The sequence below is a fragment of the Pinus tabuliformis genome, chromosome 7 (genome assembly GCF_031772625.1).
Source record: "Pinus tabuliformis cultivar Carrire ecotype Pingquan chromosome 7, CPIR1, whole genome shotgun sequence".
Classification (NCBI taxonomy): Eukaryota; Viridiplantae; Streptophyta; class Pinopsida; order Pinales; family Pinaceae; genus Pinus; species Pinus tabuliformis.
The window spans coordinates 1,325,265,123-1,325,283,010 of NC_142293.1; the positions used below are offsets into that span (position 1 = coordinate 1,325,265,123).

General features: G+C 36.2%; 1 protein-coding gene across 4 annotated transcripts in view; it reads left to right on the forward strand.

Annotated features, from left to right (window-relative positions):
• LOC149252460 (anthranilate synthase alpha subunit 1, chloroplastic-like) overlaps positions 1-17,525 on the forward strand; it is a 504,560-nt gene extending 487,035 nt beyond the window's left edge. For 3 of the 4 annotated variants that reach the window (XM_089459700.1, XM_089459699.1, XM_089459702.1), the window contains one exon: positions 904-1,637. In XM_089459700.1, the coding sequence (XP_089315826.1) occupies positions 904-1,227 (324 nt within the window). In that variant the 3' untranslated portion in view covers positions 1,228-1,637. Of the gene's footprint in view, positions 1-903; positions 1,638-17,238 lie in introns of those variants that run through there. The other variant, XM_089459701.1, reaches the window with a different exon arrangement.
• Positions 17,526-17,888: the final 363 nt, after the last annotated feature.

A 17,888-nucleotide genomic window follows, 5' to 3' on the forward strand; every position in this document is an offset into this window, starting at 1 on the left:
AATTATAACATTATGAGCTATCCTGTATAACTAATAGGAAATATTATTATTAGGATCACTAACGTTGTGTATAACATTTGCTACAATCGATTTCCTAAATATGTTTAATTGAACATTTGTTACAATCGATTCCCTAAATACGTTTAATTGAAAGACGTAAGAAAACATGTTTGTGAAAAAACAATTTTTTTTGAATTTTCGAAGTTCATACATTTAAAGGAAAAAACATCCTACGCATATTGGCATCATAATATACTAATCAAACATTATAACTTGATACATTACCTTCATGCTTCTCTTATCTCTTCTTTAGTAAGTTTATTTTGATATATTGCCTATCATGGTTCTTGAGTCCGTTAACACGTGTTTAATTTGATAGGATGACTTTCATGGATCTAGTCCATTTGCAAGTTTGTTTAATTTGATATAGTGCCTCATGGTTCATTAGTCCATTCACGAGTGAGTCCATTTGGTATTGTTTGTTATGAAGTTATAAGAACCATAGGGAGATATGTTCTTATTTATAATCACTTAATGTTATTGTTGTATTTTCTAAAATATTTTATTTTTTTGCTTTTAGTATTGTTTTATCTATTTCTATAGTTCATGTTCTATTCCTTTTGAATATGTTTTTTCTTATGGTTGCATTTATCAATCCGCTATTGCATTTATTGCCTTGTATAATGTCACCCATGTTCTACAGTTGGATTTTTGGAATTGTTTTATAATATTGATAGCAAGGATCGTTTAAAACTGAACATTCAGTTGCAATGTTAAGTGTTTAACATGATTGTTTTCATCATTGTATTTTCTTGCATTTTGGTACTTCAACATGTCATTTTGACATCTGATAAATGGTAGATTTTATGTTTGTGAATAACATCTTTTGTTTATGATTCTCAGGTCAAAGCTATGGAGTTGATTGATGAAATTGAACCAACTCGTAGAGGGCCATATAGTGGTGGCATTGGAGGTATCTCCTATAATGGAGACATGGATATTGCACTAGCCCTACGCACAATGGTATTTTCTACTGTACCACGATATGATACGATGTATTCCTACAAGGATGTTGGAAAACGCAGGGATTGGGTTGTACATCTTCAAGCAGGTGCAGGAATTGTTGCAGATAGTAATCCTGATGATGAACATAGGGAATGCATCAACAAGGCCGCTGGGCTTGGGAGAGCAATTGATCTTGCAGAAGCCACATTTGTTGATACATGACTTTATTGGTGGTTCTAATTTAGATATGCCCTAAAGTAGTACCAGTCATTTCACCATTTTGGGAAGCAAGAGATTGTAAAATGGAAATTATATCTACCTGATAATTAGTAACAGTGGATGGAAATTATATCTACTCGACAATTAGCAATAGTGGATCCAGAGTCCATTTGAATTTCAACAAACCATATGATCAACAATGACCATATTGCAATCATTGGTCTCATGGAAAGTAGCTATTTTCATTTGAAGTATATAACGGCTATAACTTTTCTTAGTTAGCATATTCATGACATAACTAGATTCTATACCATGTTGGCAGAGGGTGGTTTGACCGAGGAGTTGTATGGTCTTGGCATCAACCTCATTTTGTTTAAATGGAATGCAAGTCAAGGCAATTTAGTGAGTTTTCATTCTTACTTCTTTGAGTTGGTGGTTGTTATGCCTCCTACGTGAGAAAATTTTATGCCAAGAATATGAGATAATATGTATAAGATGTGTATAATAAGTTTCCACTTTTTATGCCCATTTTTTGAATGCTAACAAGTGGTGTTTCCTAATGGAATATCACTAATTATTCCGCTCTTAAATCCATGATAGATATAACAAATATTCGAAAGTTTGCAACATCAGATATTTTAAAGCAAAGATGAGTGAGTATTGTTTATTGATTTACAATAGTACCAGAGATGATAATATTAGATGATAACAACTCTAGGTCTCTTTGCTCTTTAGGTTGTAATTGAAAATAATAATCACAAATGCATATTTTATTAGATTATTTAGAGAAGTGGGCATATAATGTTTTGCAAATAGAAGGGCCACTTTCCTTAGTGTTTCTTCATCCCTTCAATCCTACATGGGGATACCGTCGTTCCAAGAAAATTGTTGTATAATCTATTTCTTGCTACAGGTTGGAATACAAAGTGGGATGCACTAGCAGTACTCATTTATTGAAGTCAAATTATATCAATGAATTTCACTCATATAGTTACATACTTGAATATAGATTTTCGAATTATTGAACTAGTGAACAATGTCTTATAATCTATTTATTGTTGTGGGTTGGAACACTAAGTGAGATGCACTTGCAATGCTCATTGATTCATGTCTAATAATATCAATGAATTTCATTCATGCAACTGAATATATACTTTTCGATTATTAAATTAGTTTATTGAGTGCATGGTGTTTCCTCTCGACAATTATACCCCATTATCTTTTCCCGTGGTTAATCTATTTATTGCTATGGGTTGGAACACTAAGTGATATGTACTTGCAATGCTCATTGATTCATGTCTAATAATATCATTGAATTTCACTCATACCACTGAATATATACTTTTCAATTATTAAATTAGTTTATTTAATGCATGGTGTTTCCTCTCTACAATTATACCCCATTATCTTTTTGGAAATATACAATAGAAGTTTTTTTCTTTAAATAACAAAGAACTAAATTTTAACATAAAAGCTTGGACATATTATTGGAGAAGACTCTTGAGATGTTGATTTGCTAAACTGACAACATACAAAGGAACTACAAAAGATCATATGGGTATTACTATTCAAAGGGGATCAAAACCACCTATTAAGGTATTTGAGAAACAATTTAAAGTATAACATAGACAACTAATGTTTAAACTGTGTTAGACTAAAAGGTTAGGTCAAATTGAATCAATCCGATATTTGCATACTGATAATCATGGTCAAGGACACATTGTAAATCTTCATTAGTGTAGGTGCACTTGGTGGCCATGATTAGAAAGACTAATTGTAATATTAGAGGAAACATATCTTATTTTTTGGCTGGCCTGAAAATTTAATATGCCCAAATCATAAATTGTAGAAGCAGGAATACGGGGGGGTAAACCAATTGGGATTGGGTTCAAATTCTTGCACAATCATAAATATTGTCCAATTACACATAACTATTTGATTCTTATTTGTCATTAACACTATGTTTGTCGTTGATTTTAGAGAAGTAACTTATCCTAATGAATGGAAAGAGCATAATATCACATCACAATAACCAACAATGACAGGTCTAGGAAATACAATGCCCTTTGTTGATTTTAGAAAATTAACTTATCCTAATAAATTGCAATATTGGAGTAACTCATCACAACTTTTAGACCTTATTATTCCTTGTAGTTTGAGCCTAATTTGGTGATCTGGATTGGATTATCACACTATTTTTCATGTATCCTTTTACTTTCTCAGTGGAAAAATTGGAGGAATTGACTTGCAATGTTCATTTTAGTTGTAGGTCTCAATATGGAATAATTCAGTGTGAAATCTCCTAGAATCATTTTGAGACATCAAACGATGTCTTTTGCTATTGCAAGGTTTGAAACTTATGTCCACACCTTAGATCGCATCAATCAGAGCTTGTATATGGAAGTTATGCCTTCGCAAGTAAACCTACCTAGTTAACCACCATTGACGAATGGATGTCATGTTAGCCCCCATTACTCACACATCGGTCGAGCTGATCCAAGTGGATGTTGGTGGCCACCCACCTATTCCATTTGGACCCCCACAACTGTCTCTTTCAGTCTTTTCAGTTTCCTAAATTGTAGCACAGTTTACTATTTTTAGCAGTTTTTCGGGTCCTGAACTTTCGGAGCCATTTTGAGGCCCTAAACGAATTTTTTTGGGAAATCTGGGGCAACATGGGTCCATGCCTAGGGGTGGCCAAACGGTCTTATTAGTTACTCCCACACTCCGCTGCCAAGCTAAAATATCCCGTCGGCCATCTCTTCATCCATCCTTGGTTAATCGACCAGCCAGCCAGCCCTCGCGCTCGGTTCATTGACTAGCCCTCTCTCCCTCGGTGCCTCCCCAAGCAAGCGGCTAAAGCAATCGACGACATCCTGCCAATCATAGGGAACCTTCAATAAGTGTCAATCTGAAGTAAAAAGAAATCACTTTGTTTTCTTATTATTAAGTATATAATAGATAGCCGGCCTCTTGACTCAATTTTATCAAGAAGGCAGGGTAATTCCACAGGTACTCACATCTCACCGATTCGATTCAACTGTGTGTCACATTTTGAGTTGCTTCTTCATTCCATTCTGAGGAGACAGGAGAGACACCGGAAGGGAAACAAAAAAAGTGTTTAGTTCTGCAGTTCCTAATTCAGACAAGCAGTTCAGGCCTAATTCGGTTCTCAAAGCGTTGCCTCCCAAAGTGGTAGTGCTCGGATAGATCTTTCTAACGAGCTATTGTACGCGTCAAACAGAGATCGTATGCCAAAGTTACAACCCCGGGAAATTGATGTACCAATTTACCCAAATGGGGTCCACAATTTGGCGTTTCATCTTCTAGGGTTAGGTCTCGGGATGTGAAAGGTTTTCCATTGTTTCTCAACAATAAATAGGCCTTCAAGCCTCATTGTAACACAGTTCAGAGACATGTAGCCGCCACATCTCTTCTCAGAGATAAGCTACCATCGCCCTAGCTGGTTTATTTCCATTTCTGGTTGTAAGCATATTTCAGTATTTTCCATTAATGAAATGAAGTATTATTTCCGCTGCATCTTTGTGTGTATGGTTATCTTTGTATTTTGTAGGGTTCCTGTTTAAGTTTGGATCAGTGGTATCAGAGCGGTCTGCGTTTTCTCTGTTTTTCTTTGCATGTCCCCAACTATGTCAGGATATAAGGCGTTAGGGCTTGAACTGGTCGAACCTTTGCAAGACCAGCCTCGCAAATCCCCACTGCCTCCCATGGCGGATGAGAAGAAAGACGAGGGAGCAGGAGATCCTATCAAAATCTTGCTCGAAGAAGCCCTCGAGCGACAATGGAATGCGATGATGGACAACTTTGCCCAGATTCCTCAGCGGCTACCCAAAAGTGACGCATCGGCTTCCAGCAACTACTCTGGAAACGCCATGCCCTTTAAGGTACAAGTTAATTTTGAAATCCCCATATTCGAGGGTCAGATAGACGCAGATGCCATAGATAAATGGTTAAATTTGCTAGAGGATTATTTTTCTGTTCATGAATTTTTGAGTCAGGAAAAGATTGTTTTCGCTCTTCTCAAAGCACCCCCCCACGTCAAGGATTGGTGGGAAACCTACTGCGAGCAGAAGGATGAAAGTACAGGCTCACTATTTTCAGCCGCACCCACTTGGAATGACTTTCGGGATGCCATCAAGGAGCAGTACTACCTTGTCAAAAGCTATGAGGACAAATACATCAAATGGACCACATTGCGGCAGGGACGAGAACAAGATGTGCCGAAGTTCACAAACATTTTTCATACCCTTCACACACAATTGGGGATCAAAGATTCTGAGCTGCATCTGGTACTCAAATACCGCGATTGCCTACACAGATACATCCAGGAAGAGATGGAGTTCTTGAACATCTCCTCACTCGGCACAGCGTACTGATACGCTGTCAAAATCGAGCAAAAGTTCAAACAGAAGAAGCGAGACTTTGGATTTGCAAATCCAAAGCCCAAAGGACAAAGCCAAGGCGGGGTGACCTAAGACAACTCGTCAAAGCTGCAAGAAAAGAACAACACCACGAAGCTGAAGAAGGACACAGGAAAGTGGTGTGAGTTACACAAGAGTCCCACTCATAACACAAGTGAGTGCCGGACCAAGCAGTCGCTGGTGGCCGAGTTGAAGGCTTCTGAATCAGATGCATGTTCCGACCCTGAACCAGAACCCAACAAGGAGAATGGCAAAGGGAAGCAGATCATTGATGCGGATCCCAGTGCCACTGTTGCCACCACCAAGATCCAGAAGAATGAGCCTGAAGACCCAGAGGAGGGGAGCGCCTTTTCCACTCACAAATGTGGGTGAATGGTTCGCTGCTGCAATTCATTGTCGACGGTGGCAGCCAAAAGAACCTCGTTTCAGCAGAGGTCGTGAAGCGGTTGGGCCTACCGACTACACCACACCCATAGCTGTACAGTATCGGGGGGCTTCACGAAGGACGAGATCTCAAAGTTCGCCAGCAGTGCCGCCTTCCCTACAGCATCAAGCCCTTCACAGACGAGGTATTGTGTGATGTTACACCTCTGGATGTTTGTGATGTACTATTAGGCCAGCCATACTTGTGGAGGCGACATGTTGTGTATGATTCAAGGCCTCACGCTGTCATTATTTCTTTGGATAATTCATTATACAGGATACCAGAGGTAGCCCCACCTATTGGCACCTCTTTGATCACTGCCAAGAAAGGTAGCAAGCTCATATCACAGACTAGGAAATTTATTTTCTATCTGGTTCGCTCCCAAAGTAAGGGGAAGATCGTTGCTACATCCATGACCCCCGCAAAGGGTTCCTCCACGCAGCAGAAGCAACAACAAAGGGATACAGTCATGACAGAACACAGGAACAACTTCTCCTCACCCACAGGGGTACCACACAAGTTTCAGGTGGGTGACAAAGTTTGGTTACATCTGCAAAGAGAACGCCTTACCAGAACCCATCAGAAACTCAGACCACTCCGACATGGTCCTTACACCAGTACCAAGGCTACGGGCAACAATGCTTTGAAGCACAACATTCCTCCATTCCTTGGCTTGCACCGAGTGTTCAATGTGGACCGTCGTCGACCATGCTTCCCAACATTTCTGGACACATCAGAGATTGTAGAACAACTCACCAGAGACCTAGCTCAGTAGAAGCTTCCTCATCTTAGGGAGGAACTCAACGCAATGGGGACCATTGCTTCCTAAGGGGGGAGGAATGATCCAAGTGGACGTTGGTGGCCACCCACCTATTCCATTTGGACCCCCACAACTGTCTCTTTTAGTCTTTTCAGTTTCCTTCATTGTAGCACAGTTTACTATTTTTAGCAGTTTTTCGGGTCCTGAACTTTCGGAGCCGTTTTGAGGTCCTAAACGACATTTTTTGGGAAATCTGGGGCAACATGGGTCTTTGTAGTGCTCGGATAGATCTTTCTAACGAGCTATTGTACGCGTCAAACGAAGATCGTATGCCAAAGTTACGACCCCGGGAAATTGATGTACCAATTTACCCAAATGGGGCCCACAATTTGGCGTTTCATCTTCTAGGGTTAGGTCTCAAGGTGTGAAAGGTTTTCCATTGTTTCTCAACAATAAATAGGCCTTCGAGCCTCATTGTAACACATTTCAGAGGCATGTAGCCGCCACATCTCTTCTCAGAGATAAGCTACCATCGCCCTAGCTAGTTTATTTCCATTTCTGGTTGTAAGCATATTTCAGTATTTTCCATTAATGAAATGAAGTATTATTTCCATTGCATCTTTGTGTGTATGGTTATCTCTGTATTTTGTTGCGTTCCTGTTTAAGTTCGGATCACTAGCCATGCCTGGAATTTCAAGAAGATTCTTGAAAGCCCAGTACCTTATTTCATTGATGGTTACATAAGCCAAATCCCTAACCCTATATGACTATCAAGCTATGTTAAATATTTGACTGCTAGGAGAAGGGGTTTCATTCTTTTGCCTTTTTGTTGTTCCATAGATTAGCAAAACATCATAGCAGTGTTTTAAGAGCTTAATAGAGGAGGATTTTCTAGTAGTCATTCGGTTCACAATATCAAAGGTAACTCTATAGGAGTGCCCATTCTGTTGTACATGTAATTTTATAATTGAAGCAAAAAAAGAAATTGATAGGCCTCATCTTCTTGCTAGGTTTTGTTATATATTGTGTTCCCTAGGATAAATTGTGTTTATAGCGTGGATGATGTTTTTATAGATCATTATATTATTTGACATCTATCTTGATGCCTTTAGAGTGGATAAATTAGATGAATTATTATGTAGGGTCATTTTTATCTCTCGGTCCTAAGTTGGAGAATTGGGGTATGAAACATTCTAGGGCCATTTTTAGGTCTAAAAGATCTTACTTCAAACTCCCTAATGCTATTTTACACCTAAAAACCTCTCCAACAGTGCAAGAAAGACATCAGTTGGAGTTTATATGCAAAATTCATGCCTCAGAAGTTGAAATTCTAGTTTAACTACCATGGTTTGAGAGTATGCTACATTAGCCACATTACTTGTACAAAAGGGGCTAGCTATGTGTGGAATATGAAAAAGACTCTTAAAGGGTCAAATTTGTAACTCTAGTTTAGAGTGGTAGGAGTCACCCTAGTTGGCTATCAGGCTATTGGAAACTAGACCACTAGTAGGGGTTTGATTCAATGTTATTGCTTTTTGTTCCATAATAGAGAAAAACAACTAGGAGTGGGAGTTAGAGAGCATAATAGAGTGGGATAGTGTTCTGTAGTAGCCTAATAGGCCATATGTCTCACTCCATGGAGAATGCCTTCTCCTTTTTACTTACTTTATTTTCATACTAGAGAAAAAATAGTAGCATAGCCTCACCTTTTAGTTCGGTTTTCTCTTGTAAGGGTTTTCTAGAACAAGTTTTTGTGTTCATTGTTGATGGTGTATGAATGTAATTCAATTCATTTTATTAGATCTATTGTGACAAATTGTTTAGTGAAACATGATAATTTATAGATCATAATGATATAAGAGTAGGTTTCTTTGGGGAATCTCAAGGGAAGTTGTTGGTTTTAGCAGAAAGTGGGAGAACCCTACCAATGGCCAATGAGGCTATTCACAATAACCTTGATCTAAGAGAAGATATATTTGTTAGGCTAGAAGCAGAGAAGCTTTGAATTGAAGAAGATGGAGAATCTAATTCAAAGGTCAAACAAGGGGAAGTCAGGGGATTATGAAGACATAGAAAAAGGTTCAGGGAAAGAATGCGAGAAAGATCATTGAATTTTAGTGTTACTATGCATTCACAGTTCTTGTTCAAGATGGAAGTGAAAGTTGACATGAAGCCATACCAAGGTGAGATCGAAGCCTTAAGAATTGGTTGCAACAATTAATCAGTAGATAATTAAATATTTGGTTGCATCAATTAGAAGTGTATTTTAGCATTCACGATATAGATGAGGAGCAAAAAATATTAATTTCTAGACTGAAGTTAGAGATTCGTGCTCTAACTTGGTGGGAATGCCATACAAAGACAATTAGGTTGGAGGGTGATTCCATTAGTACCTAAGTGGGAGGACTTCAAAATCCTCACAATATTCTAATTCTACCCTATTGCATATGTAGGCAACCAATCTATTTGATTAGAGGATGAATGGGTTTGATGGTACTACTTGAGGCATAGGTAGGGGTAGTGTACATCACTGAATTCAAAAAAATGGTCATCATGCTGGTTATCTCTTGCAAGTGTCTAGATATACTCAATTATCTTTGGAGTCTACAAAACATTTTGTGTAAGTAGGCAGTGTTGTTTAAGCTAAAAACAATGGATGAGGCTTGTGCACAATTGCAATGTTTGGAAACCATATGCCAAAAAAAAAGGTAGTCATGTGGTGGAAAGTAAAAAGACAACTAGGAAGCTTCTAAGGAAGGGAAAAAGTGGAAAGGGAGAAAGGATAAGAAGACATTGGCCACAACACATCACTGTAAGGATCTTAGCAATAATTGCAACCACTGCAACATTGATGGTCACACTAGGGAGAAATGTTGGAAATTGCATCCACAACTCAATCTAAAGAAACAAAAGCAAGATTGGAAGAAAATAACTTTCAACTTAGAGATTTGAGCAATTAGGTGGAAAGCAAGTCTAATATGGCCAAGAAGATTGTGTATTGTATACACATCAATGCAAAAGGAGGTGAATTTGAATAGCGTTCACCATTAACAATGTAAACTTTGGAATGAGAACTATAAATTCAAAACGGGAACTCTAGCCAAAGAACCCCAAAAAAACATGAAAAACAATCCAAAAAACGAAAAATGTGTATTATGGAACGATGTCTTTTTTTCTAAGGTTAATTTTCAACATATTTAAAAAATGGCAGTGATTTTTTTGTGTGAGCAAAAACCAATTTTTTTGTGCAAAATAAATGGAAAAACACACTAATGTTTTTGGTAGAATAACATTTTTCTTTCCTAGCTATAATTTCAACATTTTTTAGTTATGACAATAAAGATAAAATAATGGGATCCGAAACACATTAAAACTCCATCAGTTTTCATTCATGTTGTTAAATATATAATAACATGCCACTAAAGATTGCTAAAATTCTAATTTTTTTCGACCATAGCATTAAGTATAAAAAAAATGGAAAAATTTCAACCATAAAATTAAAAAACTAAGTTTTCAACACATTTAAACCATGACATTATGATCCAAATGGATCCTAGAAAACCCTCTAAGTCTTCAAAGTCTTCTAAACATTCAAGACTATCGCAAAAGAAGAGCCTTTTAAAAAGTCGGATTACACTATCAGGAGGCAAAAACATAGAGAAAACATTGAAAAATAGAGTATCGGTGGCTTAAAACTACTTTGCATGGGAGCCGTTGGATCTGGCCGATCAACGGTCCAGATCCGATCGGCAAATCGCAATTGGCGGTGGCAAGCGGAGGCTATCGACGGAGACCACATGGTATATGCGACAACGATCAGCGGGGTCAATGAGGACCGTCGATCAAGCGCGCAGATCGATGACCCAAGTTGAATCGCGATATCGCAATCGACGATTACAGAGGAGTGCTTACAAACGGCCTGGGGGTATGTGCAATATGCGATTGCGATATCACAATATTGCATCGGAGCAACACAGAGGAGCGGGGCCGATTCATGCGACTACGATAGCCGGACCCGACGGGATTATAAATAAAAACATATATATTTTGAGTTCCGTAAAACAACATTTTCCTTTGTATTTGCGTTTTTCGTTAAATAAACGAAATACGAAGGAAAAGCATCGATGCGATGAAACTAGACCTGAAAGGGTTTATGAATGCATATGCATAATATTTCAAGTCCGTCTAAAGCCATTTTATAGGGTTTTTCAGTGTTTAATGTATTTTTTTAATACAAAGGAAACAAGCGGGATTTCAGGCGGCCGAAGGCGGTAAGAGGTTTTGGCCGCGCTCCGCCCAAGCCCATACATTGGCTGCCACGTGTCCAGGCCCTGGAGTGAGAAAACCACTCTTTTCGGGCGGTTAACTCCCGTACGCATGGGCCGCCCAAAATGAACCACAGCTGTTGGATCTAGATCTCCCAGATCAATGGTGGAGATGTGATAAGCGACATAATGACAGACCTGATAGGAGTTATAAGGGGAATTTATAGTATTTCAAATCCGATAAATGGCAGTTTGGCGAATTTCCTATGTTTTTAGTGTATTTCTCTGTGAACACAGAGAACGCTGTTTCTGGGGATTTCAAAGGCTCGATGATCCATTCCATTACAGAATAGGTGGTCACCATCCTTGAAAGCGTTTAGCAATGATTGCTAATGCTCAAAGGGGGATCTGAGCGGACAGAGGTCGGGAAGTTAGAGAGCCTGAGAAGGAGAAACGAACAAACAACGCTGATTAGCTTTAAAGCCACAGATTGACAGAAAACAGAGCAAGCAGTGCTGAGACAAAGAACAACAGAGACCAAGAGTGAGTGAGGAGAGTCTGTGTACTCAGAGAGACTTGGGGGATCCAAGTAAAGCCTTGTTGTTTTGTATCTATTGTGTGAGACTCAAATTGAGCTCAATTTTGTAAAAACTCTGCTTCTGAAGACATAATAGAGAGGCCACCACTGAAGGCTGGACCAGGAGATGTAGCCCAGGAGTTTTGGGTGAACTCCATATTAAACTTGCTGTGTTTATGTGTGTTTGTCTATTATGTTCTTTAACTGCTTCATTGTCTATGTATTTCGCAATCTTATCGATTCATTGCACAAAATAACATAGGCAAATCCATGCACATGAGTCTATAATACCTTAATAATTGTCTAAGATCTCATTATCAGATCACATTATGAACAAATTACATGACTATATTAATCAAAATGTCAATACTTGTTGATTGAATGAAACATAAATTATATCTCTAAGTTATTGTTGCATTGTGGATATTCTAAACAATAAAACTCATCATAATTAAAACATATAATCCAACAAACATTAAAATGACTCATAACTCATCATATGGAAATCAGATTTTTTTTTTTCAAGATACAATGCAAACATCAATTATATAAGTTGTCTTAATAATTATTCAAAATCACTCATACTTTCTTGCACACAATCAAAATTCACATCTTCAGATAAATGACTGGATGTATATGAAGATGTTCCATATTCTTCTCTTTCATCAACTAGTGCCCCATTTGAGTCCACATGCATGCCCACCATTTCAGGTTTCAAAATTCTTCTAGATCTACGATTGGGTTCAACAGACTCCATCTCAACACTGTTTCTTCTGGTAACAACCTCTTCAGAATCTCTATTGTCTTGAAGGGAAGAGATCCTCTCATTGTTAAATTGAAGTCATAAACAAGTATGTCAACATCCTCCAATTTTAAGAGGTTTGTGCGGCGACGATTTATATTTGTACACTTTCTTTTTTTCTTTCTGCCAATTTTTTTATCAACTACCATCTCTGGCTTGTACACACCATTGAATGGGTGTGTATTTGTGCATAGCAATGTACTTCAAGCAACATCTTCATTTTCTGTAATGACCTTTACACCCTTAGCAACCCAGAATGGATAATCGTTGGCATCTCCATTTGCTAGCATTGCGATCATGCAACCCTCCTTAATATCCTGTACTGAACCCCTACAAAGGTTTTCCATGGCTTCACGTTGTGCACGTGATCTTCTGGAACTGATATTCCTTAATACCTTAAGATTGTTGTTGTTCAACAATGTTTCTTTCTTCATGTTCATTTGACATATTTGTGGCCAAATAAATGGAGTTTTCAAAGGTATATCTTCATTTGTTGTTCTTGAAATGATATTACTTTGATTATTGAAAAAAGACTTCCACCAAACTAAATCAACAATATCAAAGTACTCGTATGTATATCTAATACATTTTTTAATTTCTTCCAGGAAATCACAATAATATATATCTCTATTCCGCCTGCGTGTATTATGAACTTCAGCAACTGATTGTAATAACAATATATTTGACGCAAATATTGGATGATTTGGAATGAACTTCAAAAATGCCAAACCTGATGACGATGCCCATTCTGCAGTAGTTGAATACTTCTTGCCCCATATTAGTGTTTTCACATCAATTTTTTTGATACGAAATTGATGTTGGAAGCTAATGTCATTAAGTTGTTTAATGCATTTCTCCTCACCATACGATCCCAGAAAAAACCTTCGCATGTCAACAATTTCTTCCAACACATGAAAAATAGGCTCTGGCATGTATGATTTCTTAATACATTCAATTAATCATTGCAAGATCCCAACATCCTTCATCCTCAATGTGACTTAAAAAACACTGAACATCTAATCAATATGGTCATCAATGTGTTCAACAAGAAAGAAACCAACCTTTACCTTCTGCAAAATTCTCAATTCAACAAGCATGTTTAGATATCCAAAAAAAATCTGATTTTTGTTTTCGCGACAAGTGTTGTCCAATTATAGATACAAAACTTCAGGAAGATTACTAGATCAATGAGAAAGCACATCATGAATTATGGTTATTGTTATATTTGCATCATTATGAATATTTGTAGTTGTGAAGTATACCCTTGACAACATTTTCCCATTGAAGACCATACAATCGACCAAGTGATAATGAATAAAATTTTCCTCCTGTAAAGTTTTGGGTGTGCGAACAAAATGTGGTAGAAGTGTTTTCTTCTGGTCCATAAAACCAATTATCAAACCCAAATATTTATTTGGATTATCATAACACTTCTTTCTATGTTTGTGCAACTTTTTCCTTTCACTCGTTTGTTGTTCGTGATGCTCTTGAAGCGCTTTGAAAATGGAATGTACACAACATAAAAGAAAGGCATTAATCAATATGTTTTCATGGTTGATGACTATACAATTTTAAAAATTAATGTTATAAATGCTTACCTCTTTCTTCCCCTTCACATTTATCCCTTTTTTATTTAAGAGAAACACATGTAATACAAACCCCCATCTTTGTCTTCTTATGAATACAAACATTGTTGAATTCTTTCTTCCATATCTTCACAAAATATTGATATGTAATAAATCGACTATTTCCTTCAACATCTTCTGCATATTCTTTGTATAAGTTATAGATTTCTTGTCTTGAGAAATTATTTGGAATATGTATCGTCTCTCTATTTGACTTACACTTTCCGTGCTTTGAAAATAAGTCTTTCATCCATGACATTGCAATATTTGATAATGGACCAAACTGTCGTTTATGACGTACTTCTCAATAAAATGTGGGATCCTTTCCCAAATTTTCTTGGATTCTTGATAGATGAAAATTACCCATTGAATGAAACATTTTGAAAACCTTTCTACAAATAAATTAAAACCCAATATGATAATCAGACTCTAACAATGTAGATTTCATGCACCCCACTAAATATGAATTTTGCATGCTTTTATTCATTGACAAATATCTCTTCCTTTTCTCCAATGAAAACTTGAAATCCATATGTTTCAAGCAATCCTTTTGACAACATTCACTTGAAATGAGAGCATTGATATAACTTCTTGTGAGATATTCTGTTCTAACCGTTGTATAACTAGAACATGTCTGCTCCTACTCCTCGATACAATATTTGCTAGCAACGTCTCCATCATTGAATCATCATTTGTATAAGCATTTTTATCATCATTAGAAGGAATATTACCCTCACTATGATCCTTTGTGCTTTTGAAACACTGATTTGGAGGATATTCTTCATCTTGCCCTTCATCAATGCTACCCTCATAGCCCTTAGAATTCGGACTAAATGGAAAATTTGACTCTGTTTATTGGATATTCTTCATCATGTGCATTGTCAGTGCTACTCTCATAACCCATAGGATTAGGACTACGTGGAAAATGTGACCCTTTACTTACTAGAAATTATTCATCCCACCCTTTGTCACTGCTGCTCTCATAGTCCTTATGATTAGGACTAATTGATTCATCCTACCCCTCGTCACTGCTGCTCTCATAGTCCTTAGGACTATGACTAAGTGGAAAATGTGACTCTCTATTTACTGGAAATTCTTCATTTTGCCTCCTCACTATTGCTCTCATAGTCTTCAGGATTAGGACTAAGTGGAAAATGTGACTCGATTTATTGGAAATTATTTATCCTAACCTTCATCACGGCTGCTCTCATAGTCCTTACGATTAGGACTAAGTGGAAAATGTGACTCGATTTATTGGAAATTCTTCATCCTAGCTTTCATCACTTCTACTCTCATTGTCCATAGGATTAGGACTAAGTGGAAAATGTGACTCTTGATTTATTGGAAATTCTTCATTCTGGTCTTCATCACTGCTGCTCTCATGGTCCATAGGATTAGGACTAAGTGGAAATTGTGGCTCTAGATTTATTGAAATTTCTTCATCCTAGCCTTCATCACCATTGCTCTCATAGTCCATAGGATTAGGACTAAGTGGAAACTGTGACTCTTGATTTATTGGAAATTATTCATCTTGGCCTTCATCGTCGCTGCTTTCATAGTCCATAGGATTAAGCCTAAGTGGAAATCGTGACTCTATTTATTTGAAATTATTCATCATGCTCTTCATCACCGCTGCTCTCATAGTCCATAGGATTAGGACTAAGTGGAAACTGTGCCTCTTTATTTATTTGAAATTCTTCATCCTGCCCTTCATCAATGTTGCTCTCGTAGTCCTTAGGATTAGGACGAAGTGGAATATTTGACTCTTTATTCTCAGTGAAATAATTTTCGTTATATTCATCAATACGAATAGAGTTGTTACGCCACAAAGATGTTGATGCTTCACAAAGCGAAACTTTACTATCAGAAAAATCCATGGCTTTCAAACACAAGAGGTTGATTGATACAAATGCACTCTCTCCAAATGATAATATATAGTTTAAAGAATGAAAATTTCTCTCTAAAATTTTTTGCCAAAAATTTTCCCTCCAAAATTTTCTTCTACAATTTATTGAAAAATTTTAACTAAAATTTTCCCATGAAATTAATCTTTTAAACTAAACCTTTAAATTAAAATTTTAAACTAAATCTTCTACCTAAATTAATATTTTTACTTAAACTATATAGCATTTAATAGACAATTGAATATATTTTTTAAATTTTAATTATATCTTCTATCACACATTAAAAATGAAGACCGATGCAAATGTAGCACCAGATAGTTTCAGAAAATTTATTGAAAAAATTAAGATCGAAAGACTGAGAAAGCAATGTCTTAGTAATGTTGAACTTGATCCAATTATTACTCATTTCATTTGGAATGGGCTTGACACTATTCAATATCAAATAATACAAGGTGATTTTGAAGACATTGCTAAACTCATACCTAAAAGGGATTATTCCCTAGTTATTGCAAATATTCCCCATGGTTTCAATATCCCAAACATTGACTATGATAGTGACCCTTATACTTATCAAGATTTTAGTAATGTGGTTGTGGATTTGTAGAAGTCACATCATCACCATTATGGAGATTTGTGACATTTCATTTAGACACACAATTGGCAATGTTATTGACAAACTTCAAGGGGAAAGAAAACTCAAGGATGCAACTTACATGGTAAGATGTTGAAATTGTATGTTTGATTAATGTTAAAAAATTCATTTATGTACAAGTTAATTGAACTTTCACTATTTCGTGTTACAGGCAAAAGTCAAATCTTATTAATCGTGAAGATCAACAATTTATAAGTGATTGTGAGTTCATCCATGTTAAAAGTTGGATAAACGATGATAGCTATAAGTCTATGCTTCTTAATCAGGTAGATGGCAAGAGTCATAGCCAAGTACTGGTTTATGACGTTGTTGTAACAAAACTAGCATATGAAGATAAAAAAACAAATTGAGAGATAATTAACATTTATCAAAAACCACAATCATTGATTAACTATCTTAACTATCTTATAGACTTATGTTCAAATGAAGGAGATTGGGTTATGGATTTATTTTTAGGCTGAAGTAAGTTTTATTATATAAAATTGAATTTCAATATCTTATTTTCTAATTTATATGTGATTATACTAATTTACTTCATTATTTCTTTTGTGCTTGATAATTAGGTACAACACTAGCATGTTACCTACAAAAAGGAAGAAATTGCATTGCCATTGAAAAAGGCCTTGTACAATGCAAATTTATTCAGCAAAGAATTAATGCTCTTCAATTTCTTCCAGATGCAATGCAAGAAATTGGGTTGAAGAAAGAGGATTTTAATGAATCACGTGTGGCAAAAAAGGCAAAGGAACCTCAACCACCATTAGATGGAATGATTGAAAATACATACATTGGAAGATTCGCAGACATCAAAAATCCATCAAAAGAGAAAAATGAGTAAACTGAAGTATAAAATATTGTGGAAGAAGAGGATAAAGAAACTCTAGAAGATGAAGAATATGGATTACGTGATATTATTGATTAAATTTAAGTTATGCTTGGAAATCAAGCTCATTTTTTGTAATTATTAATTAGTTATACTTGTAATGTTTTGACTTTTACATTTTATGAGAAAAATAAGTATTCAGTTAATGTGGTTATATGTTCAATATTTGTATTATGTGATTTTCATTTTAATTTTTATGTGAACCATTATTTTTTGAAAACAACTGTGATTATTATTATTTTTTAACATGAAGTTCATAAAAAAACTATTATTTAACTATTTTTTGTTAAATTTTTCTTATAAAAATTCTGATTTTGACATGTCATTTCT